Raw genomic sequence first — 21,733 nt, 5'->3', positions numbered from 1 at the left:
GTAATAAATAAAGTTAATGCAAGTAGAAGTGCTGGCACTTACATCCAGAAAATGATGTAATTCCATTTTATTTTATTTTTAAATACTTTCTGGCTTACTAATCAAGCAGCAACCCACCCAGTTTTCCTCTTATTATTTTGTTAAACTCTGGCTTCAGGAGAGTTCAACAAACGTTCGTAGTAAATGGATATAATTTCCTAGTTAGCAAACCAGTCATTAAAGAATACCTCTGGTGTACATTATTACAATGATCAATCAATATCAAAGTACTGAGCAAAAAGAGAGGAAAGGAATTCACCAGGACAGCTAACTAAAATCTGGGAAAATAATGTTGATTAAGATGGATTTGAATGACTTCAACACCGAATCTGAGGCACTCTTTTTAACAAATCGTTTTCAGGCTTAATAACGTTTATATATACTACACTACACACCTCTCAGGAATATTATTGTGAGTACAGTCTGCTTTTTTTCCATGGCTTTTTCTCAGCATGACTGATTAAATGATTATTTCCATTTTTGTTTGTGCTGACAAAGATGACAAAAAGATTATATTCCTGTAGAGGGAAAGGGTGAGACAAATCCACGAGGACAAATTAGATTTATTGTGAATCAGATTACCTGCTTTGGAATATTATTGTCTAGCAAAAACTGTTTTCATGGTTTCGGTTCACGTTCAATTGTTTCATCCCAAGCTTTCCGGCAGGTCCGAATGATCCATTCATGCTCATCATCATCTAAAAGGGAGATAAAGAGAACGCCAAATATCACCATGTCAGATCTGCTCTTTGCATCACTAGGGTCCAGCTCAAACAAGCAATTTTTCCTTTGAGCAATAAATCCATTTTTAGCTGTTGGCATCTCTTAGAACACATTTTTTTGTTTCTTTAAAAGATTGTGTGCTGTTGTGTTGGAATTTGTCAAGGCAGGAGGTACTGGATCTATGGCAATGGCTCTGATTATTTGTCTGTTTGATAAGATTAGCTTGGGCGGAACTATGACATTTACACGTATAGATTTTATTTTTTGACTTTTTGGCAGGAGATGTGCAGGAGATATGTTGAAACTATCAGAAATGAAGATTCCCATTTTTTAAATACTATGTCCGTGTTGCTTGTCGGTTTATGAAAAGTGAAGGTAAAGAAAAATCTATGGTCAAAACCTAGGTTCTTGTCTTCCAGCTTTTCTTTCAACGCTGTTTTTGAAATGTACATTATGACAGGTATCGATAAGCTGATGTAGTGGCTGATAGACGTATTTTAGACCATCTTTGTGTCTCTTGTTAGTATTCATGTCTGTCATATTTATTCTCAGAGCATAATGACAGTGTGGAAAGAAAAAAAATCAAAGACAATGTAGGAAAAAACAACTGTCCAGCAAAGTTTGAATAGAAATTTTGTGTATGATTACAAAAAAATAACTTGGCGAATGTTAAGTTGTGGCTTCTTAATTCCAGGGATTTAAACAGTCTTGTCTCCAAAATCTGTTCTGCAGCCTTTTCCTTTGTGTTTGTGTAGGGGAAAAGAGATCTGTGTAGTAGACCAGGAAAAACAAATTTCAAAAAGCCTTGGAAAAAATCAAAGTGTTACTTAAAACAATACCTGTATTTATTTTTATATAAACGAAATGTATTAGAGCTGCTTCTTGTGTTTACCACTGTCTTAACAAATTCATATTAGCTGCTTGTGATGTCTGTTTCTCACCTGCCTCCATCTAAATTTTAAGGGGTTTGTAGCAGCCCTCATTACCTGAAAGAACAGATGATTGCGAGAAGGATGGAGCCGAGGGGGCTGTAATCCCGGTACTGTGGCCATCGCTTGGCATAGCGCGCAATCCCATTATTTACACAGCCGCCTTGCACAGCTGAGCGCCCTGCTTAGGTAGGTCAAAACAGACCGAGAAAGAAGCATGTTGCTTGTGAGGAGTCAAATTTTCACGGAGATCTTTTGACTGTGGAGTTGCACCTTTAAGTTCAAGCGACATAGTAGCATTTGAAATGCAGAAGTCCTGGGAATGAAGTTGTGCTAATCTAAGAAGTGAAAGTTCACAGAAGAGTATGTGACAAATCAGGTCTGATGCACAAGTCTTCAAGCTTGAGGGTTAATCTTCTTGATTGCGGTGGGTTTTGAATCAAGTCAGCTTTGTCTTTCCTTTTTTTCTTCCTTTTTTTTTTTCATGCTACCCTCCCCTTTTTCTCATTCTTGGCCGAGTGAGTTGAGTGCACACCTTCGCTTCTCATAAGGTGCTGCTCACACGCAGCTCTGTTGGCATCCTGGTAAAAGCAGGCTTAAGGAAAGCATGTGCCAAGGCATTTGTCCCTTCTCTGAATGGCAGCACTCGTCTGCCACCCTTGACAACCAGTAGTCAGAAAGGCCGGTGACTCACAGGAGGTTTTCCCTAAGAGACTGCTCTCCAGTTTGCTCTTTGCATACAGTCGCTGGTTTCCCGACAAAGTGCTTGCTTGTGCCTGCTGACCCTCTTCTCATTTCCCACTCAAGGGTGCAGCCTTGCAAAAGCTCGGTTTTGGTGGTGAGCGCCCACCTTTGAGCAGCACCCCAGTGACCGTGAATGGGTTGGAGAACACACTTGTGCTGCCATTGTTCCAAGTGCTCAGCCTGTAGGCTTGCTTTAATGACTGAAAAATGGTTACCATTTGGATAGAATAGCTAAGTTCAGCTCTTTCTGTGCTTCACTGACATGATCTCTTTCTTATTCCCTATGCCTATGAATCAATAGGTCCATAACAAAATACCCTGTTAATGGCACATTTCTTATGCGGGTATAAACTAGGAGAAAATAAATGCTGAAAAATATGCTAAAAGGGAAATTAAAAAGATGAGCACTGAACCTTGCTTAAAGACCACGCAATCCTTACAGAGGCAGAGATTCCACTGAGGGCTGCAGCAGGAATGCAAATGTGGTCCTTAAGCTTTCTTAAAAACATCATCAAAGCCATAATCAATGTGCTGGCTTTTGTTCTATGCACTAGGTGTTCCAGCACGGTAACGACGTGATCACGTGAGCCTCGGCTATAACAGACATTGTCCAGCCTGGGTAGCTCTGTGATTTCAGCTGGAATCGCCTTAACTAAAAAAATAGTCTATATCTGAGCTTGTAATAATTGCGCGAAAATGAAACTTTGTCTATTTCTGCCATGGTGAAGGATTAAACAAAACTTACACATGCTATACATCACCACTATCTAGCTCGTATTTGGGTACGGATACACGTGGCTCACCTGAGTACTAGAAATAATCAGCCTGCCTTCCTAGTGAGAAATCTACAGAGCTCACTTAGCTGAGCATCAGGGCTATAAGCACCAAGAAAGGCAGATGCTAACTTGGCTTCATAGAACAGGTTTTCAACATACCCTTGGTTTGCCTAGATTGTTTCCTTCTGCACGCCGGGTGTTCATGGTCTCCTAGCAAAGCACAGAAGGCAAGTTGCTCTAAGGATTTTAGTCTCCCCGGACCCATCCCAAAATGTCTTGGTTCATGCAGTGATCTAATCCCATGCAAATTAAATACACGTTCATAAGCACTGCTTCACTTGCATATAGTTTGATTAGATGTAAAAACTGAATGAGCTGTATGAATTTCAACTTTGTATATGAAAAGGAAAAAGAGATGTAATGACTCAATATTCCAAAAAATAACCTAAAGCAAATCCCTAGAACTGCCATCCAACCCAGCATACCGTACTACTGGTCCCGGGTCTAGGTAAGGGGAAATGAAAGAATTGATCCGGCATAGTGAGAAGAACCACAAACCCAGAGATGAGAATGGCTCCAGGGCTAGCTATGTGAGAAGAAGCAGGGAAATATTAGAATGTAAAGAGTTAAGCTATGGTAAAACATACTTTTGCTACACTAAAGAAGACTGGTTGATAATTACTGTAGTTTTAGGGCTATTTGAATCAGTGCAGCTGCAACCTCTTCAGTAGTAACCCCTGAAACAAGACAAACTGGGTTTATTGTACTGAACAAGTCTTAAAGCTCCTCCCTGATTGTTAGTAATTGGCAGCAATGGACTTAACAGCCTCTTGACTACCCTTTTTACACTCTACCTGACTGTGCAGCTAACAATTTAAATCACAGATGCCGATCCTTCTTTGTGGCAGCTGCTTGTTAACTACACGTTCCTCTTTTTCTGTCACTGGCTGCTTCCATAACCCTGCAACACCAGGGTTAGATTGGAGAATCACATTTCATCAATATTTAAAATGGAATTAAACCTTGAAGTTTGATTAATGCTACCAGATAGTGAGTTGTAATTACTATTTTGCAAATTGCAATTGTTTGAATATGTTAATATGATTGTCTAAGCACATCTTCACCTTCACAAGTAATTTTCCCTTTAAAAAAGATTTGAAAAAAATACAAACTCTTTAATCAGTGGTAAATTATCACCCTGTGCACAATTAGGTAGTATGGGGTTCTTCATGTTGTGTGCTGAATTTTGTGTCAGCGTATTTATCTTTAAAAGTTTATCCCTTTTTTTAGATTTTCCTCAGTAGAATAAACGTTCATGGAACAGACTTTGCTGAAACAGGACTAACCATGTTGATATTTGAAGGTAAAGAAAAAAAGCTTGTTGAACATTTTATTGCAATCTGGTATATCCCTGTTCAGTTGGTAAATGTTAACAAGTTATTTCTTCCAAAGTTAGTGAAATATAATGATTATTATCATGACATATCATGGAAATCTTGAAATGGAGAGAGATAGCGAGAGATCTTAATGGATGAGCTGTTAGAATATATGTAAGTATTGACTGATTCTTTTGAATTATTTTCTTGTGTCTCAATCAAAAATAAGATCAGTTTTCTAGCGCCCACAAAATATATTTTGAATATTCTGGGTCAGATCCTCAGCCAGCCCAAACTGGGACAGCTTCTCTTTTATTTTTGTAATTAATTCAGGCTGTTTTCATTAAGCAGGCAGAGGCATACGGAGCCAACCCTGGTAGCCACCTGCACGACTGATCCCCAGAAACAGCATCTGCCCACAGTAGATGATTAACCAGGGGTGCAAGTCCTACTGATCTACTGTTGGACACTGTCTACACAGTCAACAGGTCAGTTTGGATAGAGTCTTTCTAGGCAAATAAGACCCAATTAAATCTGTTGGTCGTACTGTGTTCCTGTAAGTAGCCCACTTCAAAATTAGTTCTTCTCAGCAAATATTGCACTGCAAGTTTCTTTCTTGTTTTGGGTAGCTTTAGGGGAAGCTGCAAATGCCACCAAAATCCAGACAGGTGTCTATAAAAAATGCTGTTAGGTGTATTCCATGGTGAGCTCGAACTGCAGCCCACTTAAATCAGTGGATTTCTGCTCTGCATCTCTGCAAAATGAAACCACTTGTCTAATTTTCAATGTTCAGTCTAAAAGTAGTGGCAGAAGAGACTTCCCCAACTACACACTCCAGATTTATCTCTCAATTGGGATTAGAAACAGCTGAAAACTCAGGGTGGGCTTGCTTCAGGGTGCTTCCAAGGGATGACTTGAAAGGACACTGTAATTTAGGTGCATTTAATCTTCCTATATTAAATGCATATTGCAAAGTTTAGAATTATTTGCTTCTAGCTATCACGTTTCTGTATTGCTTACGGAAACCTCAGCTGTGAGAGGCTTCTTAGGACGCTGCATGCTTAGGTGTCCACCATGACACAGAGTGGAGACTGTCAGCAAACAGCAGTATTGGCGTGTAGGCTTCCGCATTTGCCCTCTTAACTAACGCTCTTCCAGGAAACCACCTAGAGGTGCGCAGGAAGATGTACTGCATTGAAATTAGAATGCTTAGTGGCTTACACAGGGGGAAAAACCTACATTGTTCACCTTAAAAACCTTGTCTGACTCTGTGTTAGGTCTTCATACTGCACTTTGTAGCTGTATGTGTTCCTGGTGTCTTAAAGGCTTTGCCTACACTGGAGGCCTGATGCGCTCCCCGATGCACTCCAAAATTCAGATCCCTGGCTCCCTCCTCTGCCCAAAGGCAAGTTGGGACCAGATGTGAGCGGGCATCATCCCTTCGTTCACTCTCGCTTCTGTTAAAGGACGTGTGAGCAAGGAGGGAAGTAGATGTGCCCTGGTACGTGCCTCCATCAGGACAATCAGAGGCTCAGAGCTCCAGCGTACCCTGAGGACACAGCCGTGTGGTAAGAGCAGCTTTCCATGACTACGGTTTGTAACAGGGTGTGTTTACAACAGACAATCCTTGAACAAGAGCTGAGTTTCCTCTCTGTTTGCAGAGGGCCAAGCACACACAGACCATTGTAAACAACAATATCGTTTAATTCTTTCGCATGCCTGACTCCTCCCATCACCCGCAGTGCAGTTTATCATCTTCTTCCACTACACAATTACAATCACATGTGATAGCATCTCAGCCATGGATTCTGCCTGGCACACCCCTTTCATTTCCACTGCCCGCTCCGGGTCCCTAGCACCACTTTCCTTACTGCACCTGACCCCGCCAACATCAAGGCTGGCAAGAAAATGGAAAATATGTTTTCAATTAACCTTTGCTTCCACCCACAAATTCTCACCCTTCCATTTACTTTTAATTACTGGAATTCCAAAATGGCCCCCAAATGAACTTTCCATCTCTTGTAAAACTTGTTTTCACACGAACTGTACAGTTGACTATAAGTGCCTATAAGATTTGTGCATAACCTATTTAATGGATTCACAATAGGATGGCTAGCACACAAACAAAGTTGTTATTCTTGGCATGCCGCTATTTGGAACTGAAACTTTCACAGTTTTCAAAACGATAAGTATTTTAAGACCAGGAAACCACAAGGAACAATATATCTGCAAAAGCTATAGCTACTGACATTACTGTAGTAACTTACATCATGATGCATATATTAATATTATAATTGTTAGCTATAGTCTTGAAGATAAATCATATTGGTTCATAATCTATTTTACTGAATGGAGGATATTTTATATTAAAACATGTAAGCCAAATTTAATCTAAAAATATTTTCTTGGTTACATGGATGAGAAGTCTCCAACTATCTCTGTCACCTGAGCAGACTCTGACACTGAGAAAGACATAAGTATGCGCTTTGCAATGGCATTCAAAATGTGCTGATCTTAGCACATTTCTATATAAAAAGATATGAAAAGAGCATATGTTGGGTAGGAGAATTGGTCCAACATTTAAAAAAGTGTTTAGGGTAGAGTAAGAATAGACATGAAGCTACTTCTTGTAGGAGTCTGGGATCTTCTCTTTAAATTAAGTAGACTCAATTTCCTTCTGCCATCTTCACTTTAATACTCATTCATTTGCCTTGCCCACTCAGGAGTCCCCAGTTTGATATTTGCTAACATTCTGCCTCTCCTCCTTCTAAGATCTGGCTCCTCAACTAATTTATTTGTTAAGCATTGGAGATTATTTAGGTCCAAAGCTCTCACATCAGGACAAAAGCTATCTAACTAAAACATAGGAAGACATAGATGAGTGACACTTGGAGATCCAGATGAAAGAGCTATAACATGATTTCTAAACTTCCTCTTAATGTAATATTTTTCAAATCTTCACTATCACAGAAGCAGTGTGTCTGGAAAGTAAGTACCAGAAAACTGGAATTGTATGAATGCGGGCAAAAACCCTGTGCCCTGGGACTAGATGCAAGAGAAAAAAGTATATGGGAGATGGAGGAGACAAGACCAAAAGGTGAATGTGTACGGACTTCTATACAGCCTTGCGGGCAAAGAAAACAACCTGGGCGCCATGGCAGATAGAGAAAATACTTTTTGCAGTGGTATTTTGGAGGAATATGAATCAAAGAGGCCAGAAAGAGGAGTTAGCAGTGAAAAGGACAAGCACTCCAGCTGTTGCAAGAAAAGCAAAGGGCTACTCACATTCGTATGCTCTACTTGTGTAAATGGAGAGTAGTATTGGCTCTCTGTTTTACAAAACCCTGTTTTCAGAAATAAGTTTGTCAGCCAAAGTAAAGAGAAAAAGATCAATGGATTGCAATAAATGGCATTTAACATAAAAATGAGTAAAATTTACAATTCAGTTAACTTGTTAAATGTTAAAAAATCAGCAAACAATAGACACAATTTGTTTTGTTCAGAGCCCAGAGGTAGAGACCAAATCCTCTAAATTAATTTCTGCAAAAGCTGGGGTTTTTTTCCAAACAGGTCTGGATCCTATTCATTGTAGAATATACTGATTACCAACTATTTTTAAGAGCTTTACACAAACATTATTTCTTTTGTTGTGTGAAATGCAGAATCAGCCATCTGGCAAATGCCCCAGAGCTAAAATCTTTTACATGACATATAATTCAAAATGATTAAATATACAACAGAAAATAGCTATAGCATTGCACTTAAAATAGCATGAACTTTTACTGCCGATCAAAACTGATTTCTTTAGCTTAACAAGTATCCAAAGAACAATTATTTGAAGAGCTTTTAAGAGTTTCAATATGTAGGAACTAAACCTCATCTAAATTCAGTATCTTAAGTCAAATAAAAAAGAAACAAATGTACAAAAGATTAAATGGTCCTGCGTTATAAGTAGACATTTAAATCTATGGGAAGCTAAATTCATTCGAACAAAAATACTATATTCCCTCTGTATGTGTATTGCTGGGGCTTTCCTCTCCATTGCTAAGGGCATCTGCCAAAACAACTCTTACATTCTTAGGCAATGACTAGGGACTAGCCTGGAATCAGACTGTTCATCCACTCCCTCCATCATCAGAACGGGCAATTTCAAAGAAGAACAGGGAATAAAGCTCCGTGCATGATCCCTAAGTGCAGTCAATCTTTTTTCCCGCACCACAGTCGACTTTAACTTAAACTTGCTGTCTTTCTTCCAGAAATACTCCAGGCCTGAAAAATTGCCAGGTCCTCATCCCACACCCAGTTCTCCAGTAGTTTATGAGAAAGAGCATGCAAACATCTGCATGTATTTGGGGTACATGAGGGTAGGTACAGAAATAATACCCTGTGTAATTATTGAGTGGTTATGGCTCTGTTTCTCAACTACATTTTTCAGACAAGTCAAAGTCTACATTTCCCAAAAAGCACTTGGTGCAAGCCAGATCGAGTTGTAAGACAAGAAAGTCTAAATGTAGGAGATTTATCTCATGGACTTCCATACTTGGATAAACCTGAAATGGATGACTACATTGCTGCCGACTTTCCAAAAAATTTTGCTTCTAAATTCTTTCAGACTAAGCATGAGAACCTTCATCCCAAGGTAACAATGTGAGGAAACTGTAAGTCTGTGATTACTAAGGCTTAGAATTAAAATGGCTTTGCACCCTTGCCTGTGGTGTTGGGTCAGCCTCACAACCAGGGATCCTCAGATGTTCTAACCCCAGACTTTTCTAGACTATAATAAAATAATATTCTTGAATCTTGACCTTTTCAGCTCATAATGAGTCCTGAAGCAGCAGGATTTTTCCTGATGCTTTTTACAAGACTTTCAGGCTTGTAGAAATCCTAAGCTGATCGCCGGCTGGTTTGGGATTGGAGCAACACCAAAACCTCTCCTCTTAATAAGACACTTGTCCTGGTTTTCTGGGCCTAACCCTGCTCTTAATAACATGCATGTTAATTCAGTTACCTGAGTGAGCTTTTAGTGTAAAGGCAGGCTTTGTGTCTTGCTGCTCTTCATGTTATATGAAGAGATGCATATATTTCAGGTAATATTGACTGCAGTATAGAAATCTACCCTATGCATCATCCGCATACTATTTAAACCTGAAGATGGAATATGAAAGTAATAGCACAAATATTCTCATATTACAAAGAGCAAAAGCATATTTTATATTATTTAACCCATCCTTGGGAGAATCACAGGAGAAACAGGGCAATTTTCATCAGAAGTATCTTTGCTTTTCATCAAAAGAGAGGTGATCCAGGCAATCTCCTATAATCTTTTCTATCTCAGTATAACAAAATTTCTATTTTTGATGGTATTTTCTCTTTGAAAGCTATGGGCTTCTCTGATATTTGGAGGTCCTAAAACCTGAATGTCACGGCTCTTCTTGTGCCTCCCTGCTTTGCATTAAACACAACATCATCTATTTTCTACTTTTCACTGAAAAATTGGGAAATCTTCCCATCTTTCTATTGACCAAACTCTGTTACAAAGGTGCCAGGAGTCCTATTTCTGGAAAAAAAACCCAACCCAAGTAATACTCCTAGTGAAACAGGAGTCTAGTCCCAGTATCTATTCAAAATAAACAACGTATCTTCTTACAAATGAGCATTCCCATTCTTATTTATGTGTCCAATTTTGCGTACTTCGCAATACTGGAAAAAAGAAAGGATTGAAGAACACATGGAGAATCAAGAGAAATTTGAGCATCCCCAAGGAAACGGAGGTTTAGGGACGGAGTAATAACTGCAAGATTGTAATGAGAATTTGGAAAACTTTGCTAGATAAAAACGTATAACAAAACTGTTGCTGTCATTTCATTCCCTGGGCCTGATTATGTTTTCACGATGGGCCTTTGCACTGCTTTAACAGTAAGAGCTCTTTAAGTAAATGAGTATCAGACCTCCACGCTAGTGAAATGCAAGGCTTGCCAAATTTAACAGGAGTCTCTACGGTACTCTACATCCACTCATCTTGACAAAGAAGTGGTGGAAGCAAACTCAGTAGTTTCAAATGGCGTCTATTCTCTTCTGGAATGGTACCTGGGTGCTGCCAGTTTGGAGGCAAGTCAGTGCCAGGGCTGTATGCTTCCTTGCCCTCTTTCACAAACAGCTGAGAAACAATCAGAAATTGCTTCATAATAGGGCCAGGGTGAAAGGTGAGAACTGGAGTATTCCAAAAGCCTGCTGCCAGACCTGAGGAAGATAGTGTCATTTTGGTAAACCTGTCAAGCTGTTGTAAGAACTTCCTGAATGCTTCCTACCATCTGCTTTTGATGCTTTCAAGACTTGGCTGGAAGCCTGGAGGTTTTCCTGCTCCTTCCTGCCCAACCTATAATGGAGTAATTCTGGATCTGTTCCCTGTCATCCCAGCCTCTTCCTCAGTTTCTTCTGCTTACAGCTGGGGTTTTTTTAATTTTTTTTTTTTTTCTTTACTGCAGTGGCCTTGTGCCCTGAATCATCTCTCCTGGGGCGGTAAGAGTTCCTCTGATGTTGAACAAGTGCCGGGTTTTTCAATTGTGTTCGTGTTCTTGAGAGGAAGGGTCTGGCCTACACGACACATTCCTTCTTCACACTCACATCCACGAGTTTAACTTTGTGTACAGGGCTCTCAATGGAACGGCCACACAAAGCACATCTCCAGCGACTCCGTCAGACTGCACGCTGCGCTGATCTGGTTAGCGAATATTGATTGATATAATTTGTAGGGTTTGAGATAAATGTCATAAAGGACAATGAGTTCAAAGAACAGATTAAAAAACAATAAATTGAATTCCAAGGCGTTCCCTCCTGTACTAATCTATGTAGGTTCCTGTGTTTTTGGAAAGCATGTTGCTTATCTTCCTCATCAGTAGGCCCACTGCATTCCAGCATTTTGGATCAATGCCATTTGTAATAATCTAGATCAGTTTTTATTCAACGTTTATAAAACAGGCCATGTATCATAGGGTATATTTTATAGCAGATGGTATCTCCAATTCATTTAACCCCCCCTTCACTTCCCTCCTCCAATATCACAGAGCATACGTATAAAAGCTCTTGAAAGTAGAGCTGAGCAGAATTTTTTTCAACAAATAGTAAATTCGCTGAAAAATTGAGTTTCCAAGCAACAAAACAGTTAAACGGTGGCACACTGAAAATGAAATGTCCTGTCTTCTAGAAAAAACAGGTCTTGCAATTTGGACATTTGGGAAAAAAAAAAAAAGTGGGGTGGGTGGTTGCTTTCAGAAATCTTTTTCATTTAAAAAAATTCTGCACTAAAAAGGTGATAAACACAAAGGTTAAATAGCCAGAACACAAAGCGTTTGTTTCAGGTCAGAGTACATTTTTTGAGTTAGCCCAGTGTCAACCTTTTGGGGATCTTCTGTGTGTTTTTAATTTGAAAAGTTTCTCTTTTGGCTTGATGAGAACTAACTTTCCCCAAGGCTTATTAATTTGGGGACTTATCCGCAAGACCCAGGATTTGCCAGACTCTACTCAAAACACAGCTCTCCAAGGTGACAAGAAAGTTTCCTGCTCAGCAAGGGATTTAAACATAGCCCTAAGACTCATTTCAACAAAATGGACTATTCTAACACATGCTTAAGCACTTTGCTGGTTCACAACACAGAGTTTATTAGCTTTTAGGATCAATGATGTATACCTTACAACCACTCCCTTGCTTGACATCATAATGGAAGAGACTGAAGATTTTCCTGAGATTAACATACCAAATGGTATGAAAATATATTTATTAATATGTGCTTGGGAATACTTCATTGTAATTTTGCAAAATATGATTTATACAACTCTGGGGATACAAAAATCGCTGATAAAAATAAATAAGTAAAAAATATTTTATCTCATTGGCAACAGAACCAAATCATGGACTTTTTTATGTTTTAGTTTTAATCACACATCCTAGAAGATATGACAAATAAACTCAGTTTACCTTGCAGAAGAAGTTAATCATACCTGCGTTTCTCAGAAACCTGAGTTTGTAGTCAACAATAACTCTGGTTTCAGGATTATAGAATCCATCACCACAGTCATAACAACCTTCTGGGATTTTTTTTGGAGGATCCAGATTTGTAAGCTGAGAAATGCCTGAAGAAAAAAAAACAAAGGGTTTGCTTTATTTTGCCTTTTTTTTTTTTTTGCATTTGCGCCTTTGATCAAGATAACCAACAAATATTATATCTCCATGGCATTTGCTATAAAAACAATGCAGTTACCTTACAATAAATTTTATAAAACATTTTGCCAATTTTGCAGATGGAGAAAGTGAAAATGAAAAAATCCATACACAAAAAGTGTGTGATAAAAAGACATCACTTTGATTTCCTCATTCACAGTCACTTAGTGGGATTCAGCCCACTAAGCTAACATTACAAATATGACCCCAAACTCCAAAACGGGGCCAGGAGCGTCTCGCTGGCCTCACAGAACCACATGTCATCAGTAAAATATTCTATGTGTAAAGAAGAGTATTTTATGTATTACATTAGATATTTTACTTACTTGTCCCTTAGAAATCTTTTCACCTTTTGACTACAGACAAATAATAGCATTATAAAAGTCTTTAGCAAAAATATAGACTGGACACAAATGTTTACTTTGGTATCTACTAAAAAGCTACATGGGACAGATGCATTCAAACTTTATTTGATGTCCTGGATGTAAATGAATTCCTTTTGCTCAACTTCTCTATATTAAAAGCACACTGCTAATGCAGCGAAGGTGAAATGTATAAAAGGGTTAATCAGGATATCAGAAGCTGTAGATAACAAAGCCCTGTCCTGCGGGTCATCACTCCAGAAGAGACCACGCTGTGGAAGTAATGCTGCATCCTGCGCTGCGCTGGTGGAAGGTGGTGTCAGCATTCTTCTGGCAGCGTCGTATGGTCGGGTCCTGAAATTAGCCAGAGCATTTCTGCTCCATGTTACTCATGTAGCCGAATTAATCTTTCTTAAGCAAAGCTGTTAGTTTAATTCCTTCCAGACTCTTAGGATCGCAAATGCAATTCAGTACCTGGTGGTTTAAGACCAGAACAGATTTCTGTATAAAATCTTCTGTCGTAGCCATCACAGTAATGCCATTTTTTATCTTTGTATTCGAGACCATCTGCAAAAGTGTATTTCCCCTGCAAAACATGTTCAAGCACAGAGTTAATAAACATGATGGATGGATTGAGTACGAACAGGGCTAGTGTTCCCACTGCCAAAACTGCGCATTAGATGAGCAGAGCGAGCGCACGGTTCAGCTCGGGCTTAAATAGCGTTGGGAATCGCATCTGCGGGATGCCCGGCCACGAGCAGCCTCCCCCTCACACGTTTGGGTGTGAGACGCCGCCGAGGGGACGAAAAATTCGCTTGGCTCGCAAATCTGCTTATTTCACCCCAAAACCTTCCCCGCAGCGCAGCCTCCAGGCGGGGCCGCTCCCCGGCGGCGGCCCCTCGATGTGAGCCCCCCCACCCCGCCCCGGGGTACCTGCGTGGGCACCCCGCGGTGCCAGACCGCCCGGTATCTGCCGCCGTTGGGGAACAGCAGCTCTCCCTCGCCGTCAAACGTCCCGTCCCTCAGCGCTCCCCGGTACTCGGTGCCCGTCGGCAGCGTGTAGGAGCCCCGTCCCTCCATCCTGGAAGAGACCGGGCGGTTGGGGGGGGGGGGCGGGCAGCCCCGCGCCCCCCGCGCCCCGCCGGGCCCACCTGCCGCGTACGGTGCCCCCGCTATAACGCCCGCCCGCCACCTCCATGGCGGCCCGGCCCGGTCCGACGGCGCGGCGACGTCGCCATGGCAACGCCGCCGCTGCCGGGGCGCCGCCGGGACAGAAAGCTCCGCCTCCCGCGGCCGCCGCGCATGCGCGCTCCCGCCCGCTGCCGACGGCGCATGCGCGGTGGCGGGCGGGCGCTGAGGGGAGCTCAAGGAGAGTGGCGCCGCCGCCATGCCCGGCTCCCTGCAGGTGCCCTCCCTGGAGGAGCTCGACGTGCAGGAGGTGAGTGAGCGCCCGCCGCCGCCGGGCCTTTCCCCCGCGGGGCAGCGCGGCGGACCGGCGCCGAGGCGGGCCGCCCCTATTGCCGCTCTGCCCCGCTGTAGGTGAGAGTCAGCTCGGCCGTGCTGAAGGCCGCGGCCCACCACTACGGCGCGCAGTGCGACCGCCCCAACAAGGAGTTCATGCTGTGCCGCTGGGAGGAGAAGGACCCGCGGAAGTGCCTGCGGGAGGGCCGCCAGGTCAACCAGTGCGCCCTCGACTTCTTCAGGTGAGCGGGGCCCCCAGCGAGTCTCCCCCCGCGGCCGCCCGCCCGCCTCCCGGCGCCCCGGAGGGCGCCCGGGCGGAGAGCCCCGCTGCTGCGGACGCCCGACCGGCGGAGGCCCTCGTCTGCCCCGAAGGTGAAGGTGTTTCGGGGAACCTCCCGGTGTAGCGCGTCCTTGGTGAGCTTTGTTATTCGAGCGCTGGCAGTCACTCGGTTTAATTAAAAATGCTGCTACCACCGCACCCTTCAGAGTTTTTAGTGTTGCTTCTTAAACTCTTGAGAATAGAGGCCATACCCTTTTTGTTTTGTCTTATTTATACTTTAATTTATCCTTTCATATGAAGCTCAATGGCCTCTGCTCCAGAGTAGGTGGCTCAGGTTTTTGTTAGGTTAGCAAAGGAATGCAGGGAGGTGGTGGAAGGCTTGCTGCTTCTACACCTTGCATCTATATTATGAAATCCAGGAAACGGACCTAAGCTTTGCACTGTGTGTCCTCTCTGTTTCACAGGCATACTACTGTGAAAGCTTGAGTAGATACACCATTTGCTTCTTCTGATCAAAAATATAGATCCAAGGCATGTGCAAGTATCATGTTCTTAACTTGCTAGTAAAAGGCCTAGTTTAATTAGCTCAAAGCACGTCCGCTTCCAGTATAGCAGCTAGTAATCAGAAATCTAAGCGTGTCTTCTTGAGCTTAAGACATCAAATTAATTTGGAAGCATTAGAGCATTGTATAACGTATGCTAAGTTATTTGGCAAAACAAGGATCTCATATGGAGGAGCTGTGTACATCTACCTAGCGAGAATACCTTCCACATATTAGTTATTGCTATCCCTACTTGTAGCTACAATGATACAAATTTTACTGGTATTGGTATCAAGGTCTGTTTAATGATGCTTCAAATACTGACTTCTCTGAAGACTTTAAATGTTCCCGAGAACTTAAAACTACAAAAAACACTTTATCACAAGTTGAAGTTTGAATGAGTAAGAGAGAAAAGCATTAAAATGGTAACACTTGCTAACAATTTTCTTTCTGTGATCTCTCACAGGAAGATTAAGATGCACTGTGCGGAACCATTTACTGAGTACTGGACGTGCATTGACTATACCAACTTGCAGGAGCTCCGTCGATGCCGAAAACAGCAGGCAGTATTTGATAACTGTGTGCTGGAGAAGTTGGGTTGGGTGAGACCTGATCTGGGAGAGCTCTCTAAGGTAACTTCATACCTTTTTTGGTCGGATAGCCAGATTCTTCTATCCCTTCTTATGGATGTTTTGTCCAGACCAGGTCTCAAACTCTTCTCTCAGCCAAAAGGTGATTCATGAACTCAACACTGGAAGCTTGTGGACTTAATAGAAGTCAAGACTCTGTCAGCGTTCCCTAGGGTTGGATTCCCAGAAGACTTGCACTTTCCTTAGACAATGACGCTTGTTCTTGCTTTTTGCTTTCCCTGGCGCAGAGACCTTTCCTTTAGGAGTGAAGCTCACACACATGTAGAACTATTCTGTAGTTATGAGTGAAATGCCCCTCCCCTCCCTTTTTTTAGAAGTACTCTGGAGATAGGAGCTCTCCTCAGATCAACAGTGTGTCCTTAGTGTTGTTTGGTACTTCTTGGTAGTTCTTCCTTTAAGTTCTGACTCAATCTAGCTTTTCTATTAAATGCTGTGAGAAGTTGTATCATTTCTTCTTTTTTCTTTCCAGGTTACGAAAGTGAAGACAGACCGTCCTATGCCTGAGAATGCTTATCACTCTAGAGCTAGACCGGAGCCAAACCCGCCCATTGAAGGAGAGCTGAAGCCTTCTCCATTTGGCAGTAGGCTCTTTTTCTGGTCCTGGTAAAGTGGGCAGACTGTGCTGTAACTAAAGTTCAAAGATGCATTGCTTGCAAATGTAAATTGTCCAGTATGTGTTGGGTATAACTCTAACGATTAAAGAACCACAAACTGTTACATGGCTTAGTAGACTTCTTTAAACATACTCACACATCATAGCAGCTAAAAAAATGTATTTCCCTGTTTTGCACAGTGCTCTCTGTGGTCATATACCCCTTAGGACCCTGTTAGCACTGGTCACGTCAGTTGCTTGATAGTGACTACCAGGCTTGTTGGAGATGTGTATAAATGTAGCCTGGGTCTTTCACTACTGCTTCAATCAATCAAAAACTGGCGTGAGACTTTATTTAAGTATTGAGAACACTGCCACTTGGATCAAGGAAACTTTGAGAACAAACAAGTCGTTAATGTCTTCCCTTAGTCTTGCAACTGATAATTGTGCCTTTTTTCCCAAGGGACTCCTCCTGTATGGGTTTAACCTAAAATCTGTCTTGGAGCAAGGGCTTAGTTGAATCTGTGGCTTTTGCTAGGTATGAGGTCAGTACTGTTTCTGACATAAAGATCCTTGTTCTACTTACCAGCTACTCATTCCTCATGCAGCAAGGTTAGTGGCTTCCATTTTTTTATTGTTTTATTGAGGGAACACAAGCTACTTCATCAAAAAAATCACACTAAATTTTCAACACCTTTAAGGAAAAATTCTCTCCTAAAGGATCTTCCTGTCCCATTAAGCAGTGTAAGAAGGTGGCTTGTCTTCTGTCTCAAAGCCCTGACTTGAGGGGTTTGGGGCAGATCTTTCCCATTGTTTCACTGTGATACTCTTTTTGATAGAGGAGTAAATCAGCTTCTTAAATTAATCTTTTCTACAGTATCTAAAAGTCATACGTTTCATAGGAAGTAGATCCAGTCTTTCGTCCTCTTCTACCCAATAGCAAGAACCTTATTACAAAGGTCAGGAAAAAATTAAATGAACTTGTTTTCACAAAGCCATGTGCAGTTTAGCTTGCTCCGGGCCAGATTGTGTAGCCTGAACCATGGCAAAGACTTGAATAGCGCTTTGCTCCTTGAGTAGCCTAGCTGTTATTAGGATCTGAAGATTTACCATCTCCTTGTTTGGGGTAGGATTAAAGTGTAATGGGTCTGTAGCTGCAGCATGTGTTTCTGATCCATGGAGCTAGAGGGAAAATTGTATAACATTTATCTAAAAATAGCTCATGCACTGTATGGCTCATGGGTTCTTGCTACTTTCTGCTTGGGTGTGTTGACTGAAACTCAAAGCAGGTGCTATGGCATACATGTTTGCATTTTAATGCACATATCATGCTGTCGTAGCAGCTCCGTCTAAATCCGTGAGATGGTGTGCACCTTTGCAGTTTCTCCTTGCAGATCACTGCCAGCATTTCAGAAGCAGCCACGTCTTGCTGAAGAAAGATAACCCCTTTTCTGCAGAGACTGAAATTAGGACAGGCTTGAGGTCTAATTGCATTCAGCTGAGTGAGTGAAATGAGGTTTGGCCGAGTAGAGGAGAAATTGTTCTGGGATGTTAACACGTGTCACATCTGATCTTTTGTTGCTGACCCACGCCAATAGTTAGGCAACCTCGCAGAAAGTCTTTTTAGATATTACTTACCATGTTTTGCTAATAACTTACTATTGTCAGCATAATGTATGAAACATTGCACTGCTGAACATCTGCTTTTGAATAAACAGGCATGGGCATTCCAGTAGTCAGCCCCTAATCATAATTAAAGAGTGTTTTTCCCATTAAATTGCTTCTGAAAAGAATGACATGCATAAATAGGGGGGCAATTTTTTTAAACAGCCTTTTATGAACCCTGCCCTTAAGTTGGCTAGTACTGTAAGCAAAAAAAATAGTGATTTATGCTACAGCCTCAAAGGTTTAAGATTGTTCATGTGTTTCATGACAGCTGAATCTACTGCCTCTTGGGTCAGAGGTGGTTATTCCAGTGATGATACACTGACCGTGGTTAAAAGTCAGAATTAACTATCCGCTGGCCTAGGTTACCTCTTCGGTTTCAAGCAGGAGTAGGCAGGTGAATGTACAAAAGAGAACAGCAGAAGAGGACAATGAAGTGATAAAGTCAAACAGAATTCAGCTGTACTGTGAGCACTTCTTTCATTAACCTCTTTGAGATAATTGCTTCTTGTCTTTATCTCTTGGCTGAATCTCTGTGAAAAAGCATTGCCAGAGGTCTGTTTCTTGGTGCTTCGGACAGTGCCTGTATGTAGCTATTTCTGTTCAAATCGTCGTGTGGCTTTACTCAAACATAGATGCCCCCTTTGGAGCTGTAATGTTTTCTTGGAAACTTTAGAACAAGTGAATGTCAAGACTGAGTAAAGACCATAAAAGTATTTTTGAGGAATGTATCTTGACGTTTTTTTGGCAGATGGAGAGCAGACGCATACAGATTCAACACAGATATTTTACTAGCGATGTGAGAAGTGTTATTTGTTATGTTGCAGGCTCTCAGTTCTGCCAGAGCTTCTAATCACGTGTCAAATTAACAAAATGTTAAGCCAGTGTCGTGATAGCTTGCCATACCATGGGTTAGATTAGGCAGAACCTGCTCTGTTCTTTCAGATTACGGATGGGAAGCGTAAAATCCTAGTGTAATTTCTGATCGCAGTAAGGTAGGAGCGTGCGTTCCTGGTGCAGCAGAATTGTGTGGCGCTAGCACAACAGTATCCTTCTGAAGAGAAAGTCCCCCTCTAAGACGTCTGGCAGTTCGACATGCCCTGGTCTCAAATGGTTCTTCTTAACTCCCAAGGCAAAAGGGCTGGGGAAGGTGTACTGTTAGCCAAAAAGGCCAGGAGTCCAACAGCAACTCCCACTCTGCTTATAGCCACCAAATCTGAGCAAGTGGTGGGAAGTAATTGGTTTTATATAGCTCTCTTGCGAGTTTCATAATTCTGTTGCATGTCATGTTACGCGTATTTTCATCCCTGCTATAAAATACACTTCTAGGAGTCAGTTCAGGTGGAACTAGCCTTTCAAGCAGTTGTAAGCTGAGACTGGCTAGGGCAAAAACCGTTCATGTACTCCTCTTCCTCTGCCTTCAATTGCAATATGGTTCTAGAATGGATAGATCAGGTAATTTCCCCCACTCCTATTCATAAGAAAAGAAAAACCCGCATCTTTATACCAAGGATTCATAATTTTAAAGAACCTTTACCTTCAGAACAAGGATACTCCTATAAAGCTGGAGAAGAAATTTGGAGCTCAAGATAACTGTAAAATCCTTTTGAAAGCTTGCCATGTACTCTTGTCCTGGAAGAGTTTTGAAACTAGAATCCATCTGGGTATTAAGAGGAGATTTAAGACTCCCTCTTGTGGCTGCAGTGAGCTGATCTTGGGCATCTGTGTGAAGATTTTGCCATCGTGGAAGTCCGAAGGCTACTTCAGTATTGCTAACAAACTTGATTAGGTCTTTTGTCTTTGCCACAAAATTCACTTGAACATTGTCTCAGCTTCATTTTTCCTACATACAAAAGCTCTTGGATTGAGTATGAAGTGAGAAGAGGAAGAGAAATGGTTTGAAAACGTTCTGATCACCTCAGTCCCATTTGATGTGACTTAAGGAAGTTAAGGTAGAGCCAAAGTGGATGGAAGTGTTTGGGAAATCCCAGTGTAAATTGTGTTTGCTTCTCTGAATCCAGAAAGGGGGTGTCCCTGGTGCTGCGGAGAACAGGATGGTTCTGAACCTGCAGGGCCAGTGCTAGCAGTGTGTGACAGGCAAACACGGGAAGCAGGTTAATTGCAATATTTAACTTCATGTAAAAGCACATTATTTCTCTTTATTAGGAATAGACATGACCTTACCGAATGGTCTTGATAATGTAACCCTGTGCTTCTGTTAATAATTTTCTGGTTATGATTTTTCATGTGAGCCCTTCTAGCTGGGGACTTGGTCTGAACCTGAGACACCTTCTGCATGGTTGAGTGTGGTACAAATAGTGCTTTGGCAAAGGGAAAGATCTCGGGAAGATCTGAGAAAATACAGACCAGCAAACTGGAAGCAAAAAGTCTGTAGTGTTATGTCGGGTATTAAGGCAGTAAATCAGCCCTGCAAGCAGAAGCAGATGCTGAACGGGGGGTGGCTCCCAGACCCCAGAGGCAGGTCAGCAACGCAGCTCGCTCAGCGGTGCAGGGGTTATTCCTGGTTTTGGTTTCTTTCTGCTTCAACAGCAAGCTTCTCCACTCCCTTACACGTGTTGCAAAAGCTTTGGCAAGGCTAACGCATGCATGGCTGCAGGTTCCTCGTGTGTGTGATGTCTGTGCTTGATGAGAGCAATGCAGCGAGAGCAGGCAATGAGGGGAGCTGCGTTGGCTCCGAGTCTGCCCGGCTGGTTGAGAGCTGCTCTGGGCTATCGCAGGGCTGGGACAGAAGCAGAAGCTGCTGGGACATGAAGAGCTTTGCTGTACCTGACTGGATCCAGGAATAAGGGCTTAAAGAAAAGAAATGAGAGCATTTAGTAAGGTAAAAGCTCTTCTATCTTGCCTGCATCCCAAGCATCTCCCCATTGCTGCTGCCCTCGCTGCCTGTGAAATAGCTCAGATCACGTTTGTCTGTTGCAGATGCCTGAACAAAAGGATTCCAACCTGCGCGTTCCTGTGCTCTTGGCTGGGCTGGCAACTGCAGATGGTTCAAGTGAGCGTTTCGCTCACGCTGTGTTCTGCAGCACAAAATGGCCAACAGCTTTTGCTGTTTTGATAGGGTTTAAATTGATTTCTCCCTCCTCACCAGGGGAAATGAGGGCTGGGAAGAACGGCCATGCCTGTTGCTTTGTTAAGCTCGGCTTTGGCTCCGATTCTGGCACCGAGGAAGGAAATAAAATACAGGGAAGGGGAGCTTTATAAAAGAGCTATGGGTCTGCTCCCAAGTTGATAGGTTAAACCGTACAAAACACTGACTCTGAGGCATTGCTCTAATATTTGTAAAATCAGCATGGCAGCTCTGTAAGGGCTATGAGTCACCCTGAGGGTGGTTCAGCTCTTTATAAGTAGTAGCACA

At 42.2% G+C, this 21,733-nt stretch overlaps 2 protein-coding genes across 2 annotated transcripts; one reads left to right on the top strand and one right to left on the bottom strand.

Moving 5' to 3' along the window:
* Positions 1 to 627: 627 nt before the first annotated feature.
* Positions 628 to 14,365, bottom strand: MORN5 (MORN repeat containing 5). The gene is made up of 5 exons (XM_050907730.1): positions 14,319 to 14,365; positions 14,101 to 14,248; positions 13,642 to 13,753; positions 12,586 to 12,717; positions 628 to 737 (listed from the first exon to the last, which is right to left on the bottom strand). The coding sequence occupies exons 1-5, from the start codon at positions 14,363 to 14,365 to the stop codon at positions 658 to 660; spliced, it is 519 nt and encodes a 172-aa protein (XP_050763687.1). The 3' UTR covers positions 628 to 657.
* Positions 14,366 to 14,531: 166 nt separating this feature from the next.
* On the top strand, positions 14,532 to 16,817 carry NDUFA8 (NADH:ubiquinone oxidoreductase subunit A8). Its single transcript, XM_050907729.1, has 4 exons — positions 14,532 to 14,605; positions 14,707 to 14,870; positions 15,917 to 16,082; positions 16,570 to 16,817. Exons 1-4 carry the CDS (start codon positions 14,555 to 14,557, stop codon positions 16,705 to 16,707), a joined length of 519 nt encoding a protein of 172 aa, XP_050763686.1. The 5' UTR covers positions 14,532 to 14,554; the 3' UTR covers positions 16,708 to 16,817.
* Positions 16,818 to 21,733: the final 4,916 nt, after the last annotated feature.

The sequence above is a fragment of the Gymnogyps californianus genome, chromosome 18 (genome assembly GCF_018139145.2).
Source record: "Gymnogyps californianus isolate 813 chromosome 18, ASM1813914v2, whole genome shotgun sequence".
Taxonomy (NCBI): Eukaryota; Metazoa; Chordata; class Aves; order Accipitriformes; family Cathartidae; genus Gymnogyps; species Gymnogyps californianus.
The sequence above is the reverse complement of the archived record's forward strand: the minus strand, read 5'-3'. Positions and strand labels throughout refer to the sequence as shown.

Bases quoted from the DNA above. Each gene is read 5' to 3' on its own strand.
- MORN5 (XM_050907730.1), bottom strand. From the start codon at position 14,365: ATGGAGGTGGCGGGCGGGCGTTATAGCGGGGGCACCGTACGCGGCAG. The intron at 14,249-14,318 runs GTGGGCCCGGCG...GGTCTCTTCCAG, and splicing joins GGGGGCACCGTACGCGGCAG to GATGGAGGGACGGGGCTCCT. The intron at 13,754-14,100 runs GTACCCCGGGGC...CATGTTTTGCAG, and splicing joins ACCGCGGGGTGCCCACGCAG to GGGAAATACACTTTTGCAGA.
- NDUFA8 (XM_050907729.1), top strand. From the start codon at position 14,555: ATGCCCGGCTCCCTGCAGGTGCCCTCCCTGGAGGAGCTCGACGTGCAG. The intron at 14,606-14,706 runs GTGAGTGAGCGC...GCCCCGCTGTAG, and splicing joins AGGAGCTCGACGTGCAGGAG to GTGAGAGTCAGCTCGGCCGT. The intron at 16,083-16,569 runs GTAACTTCATAC...TTTTCTTTCCAG, and splicing joins ATCTGGGAGAGCTCTCTAAG to GTTACGAAAGTGAAGACAGA.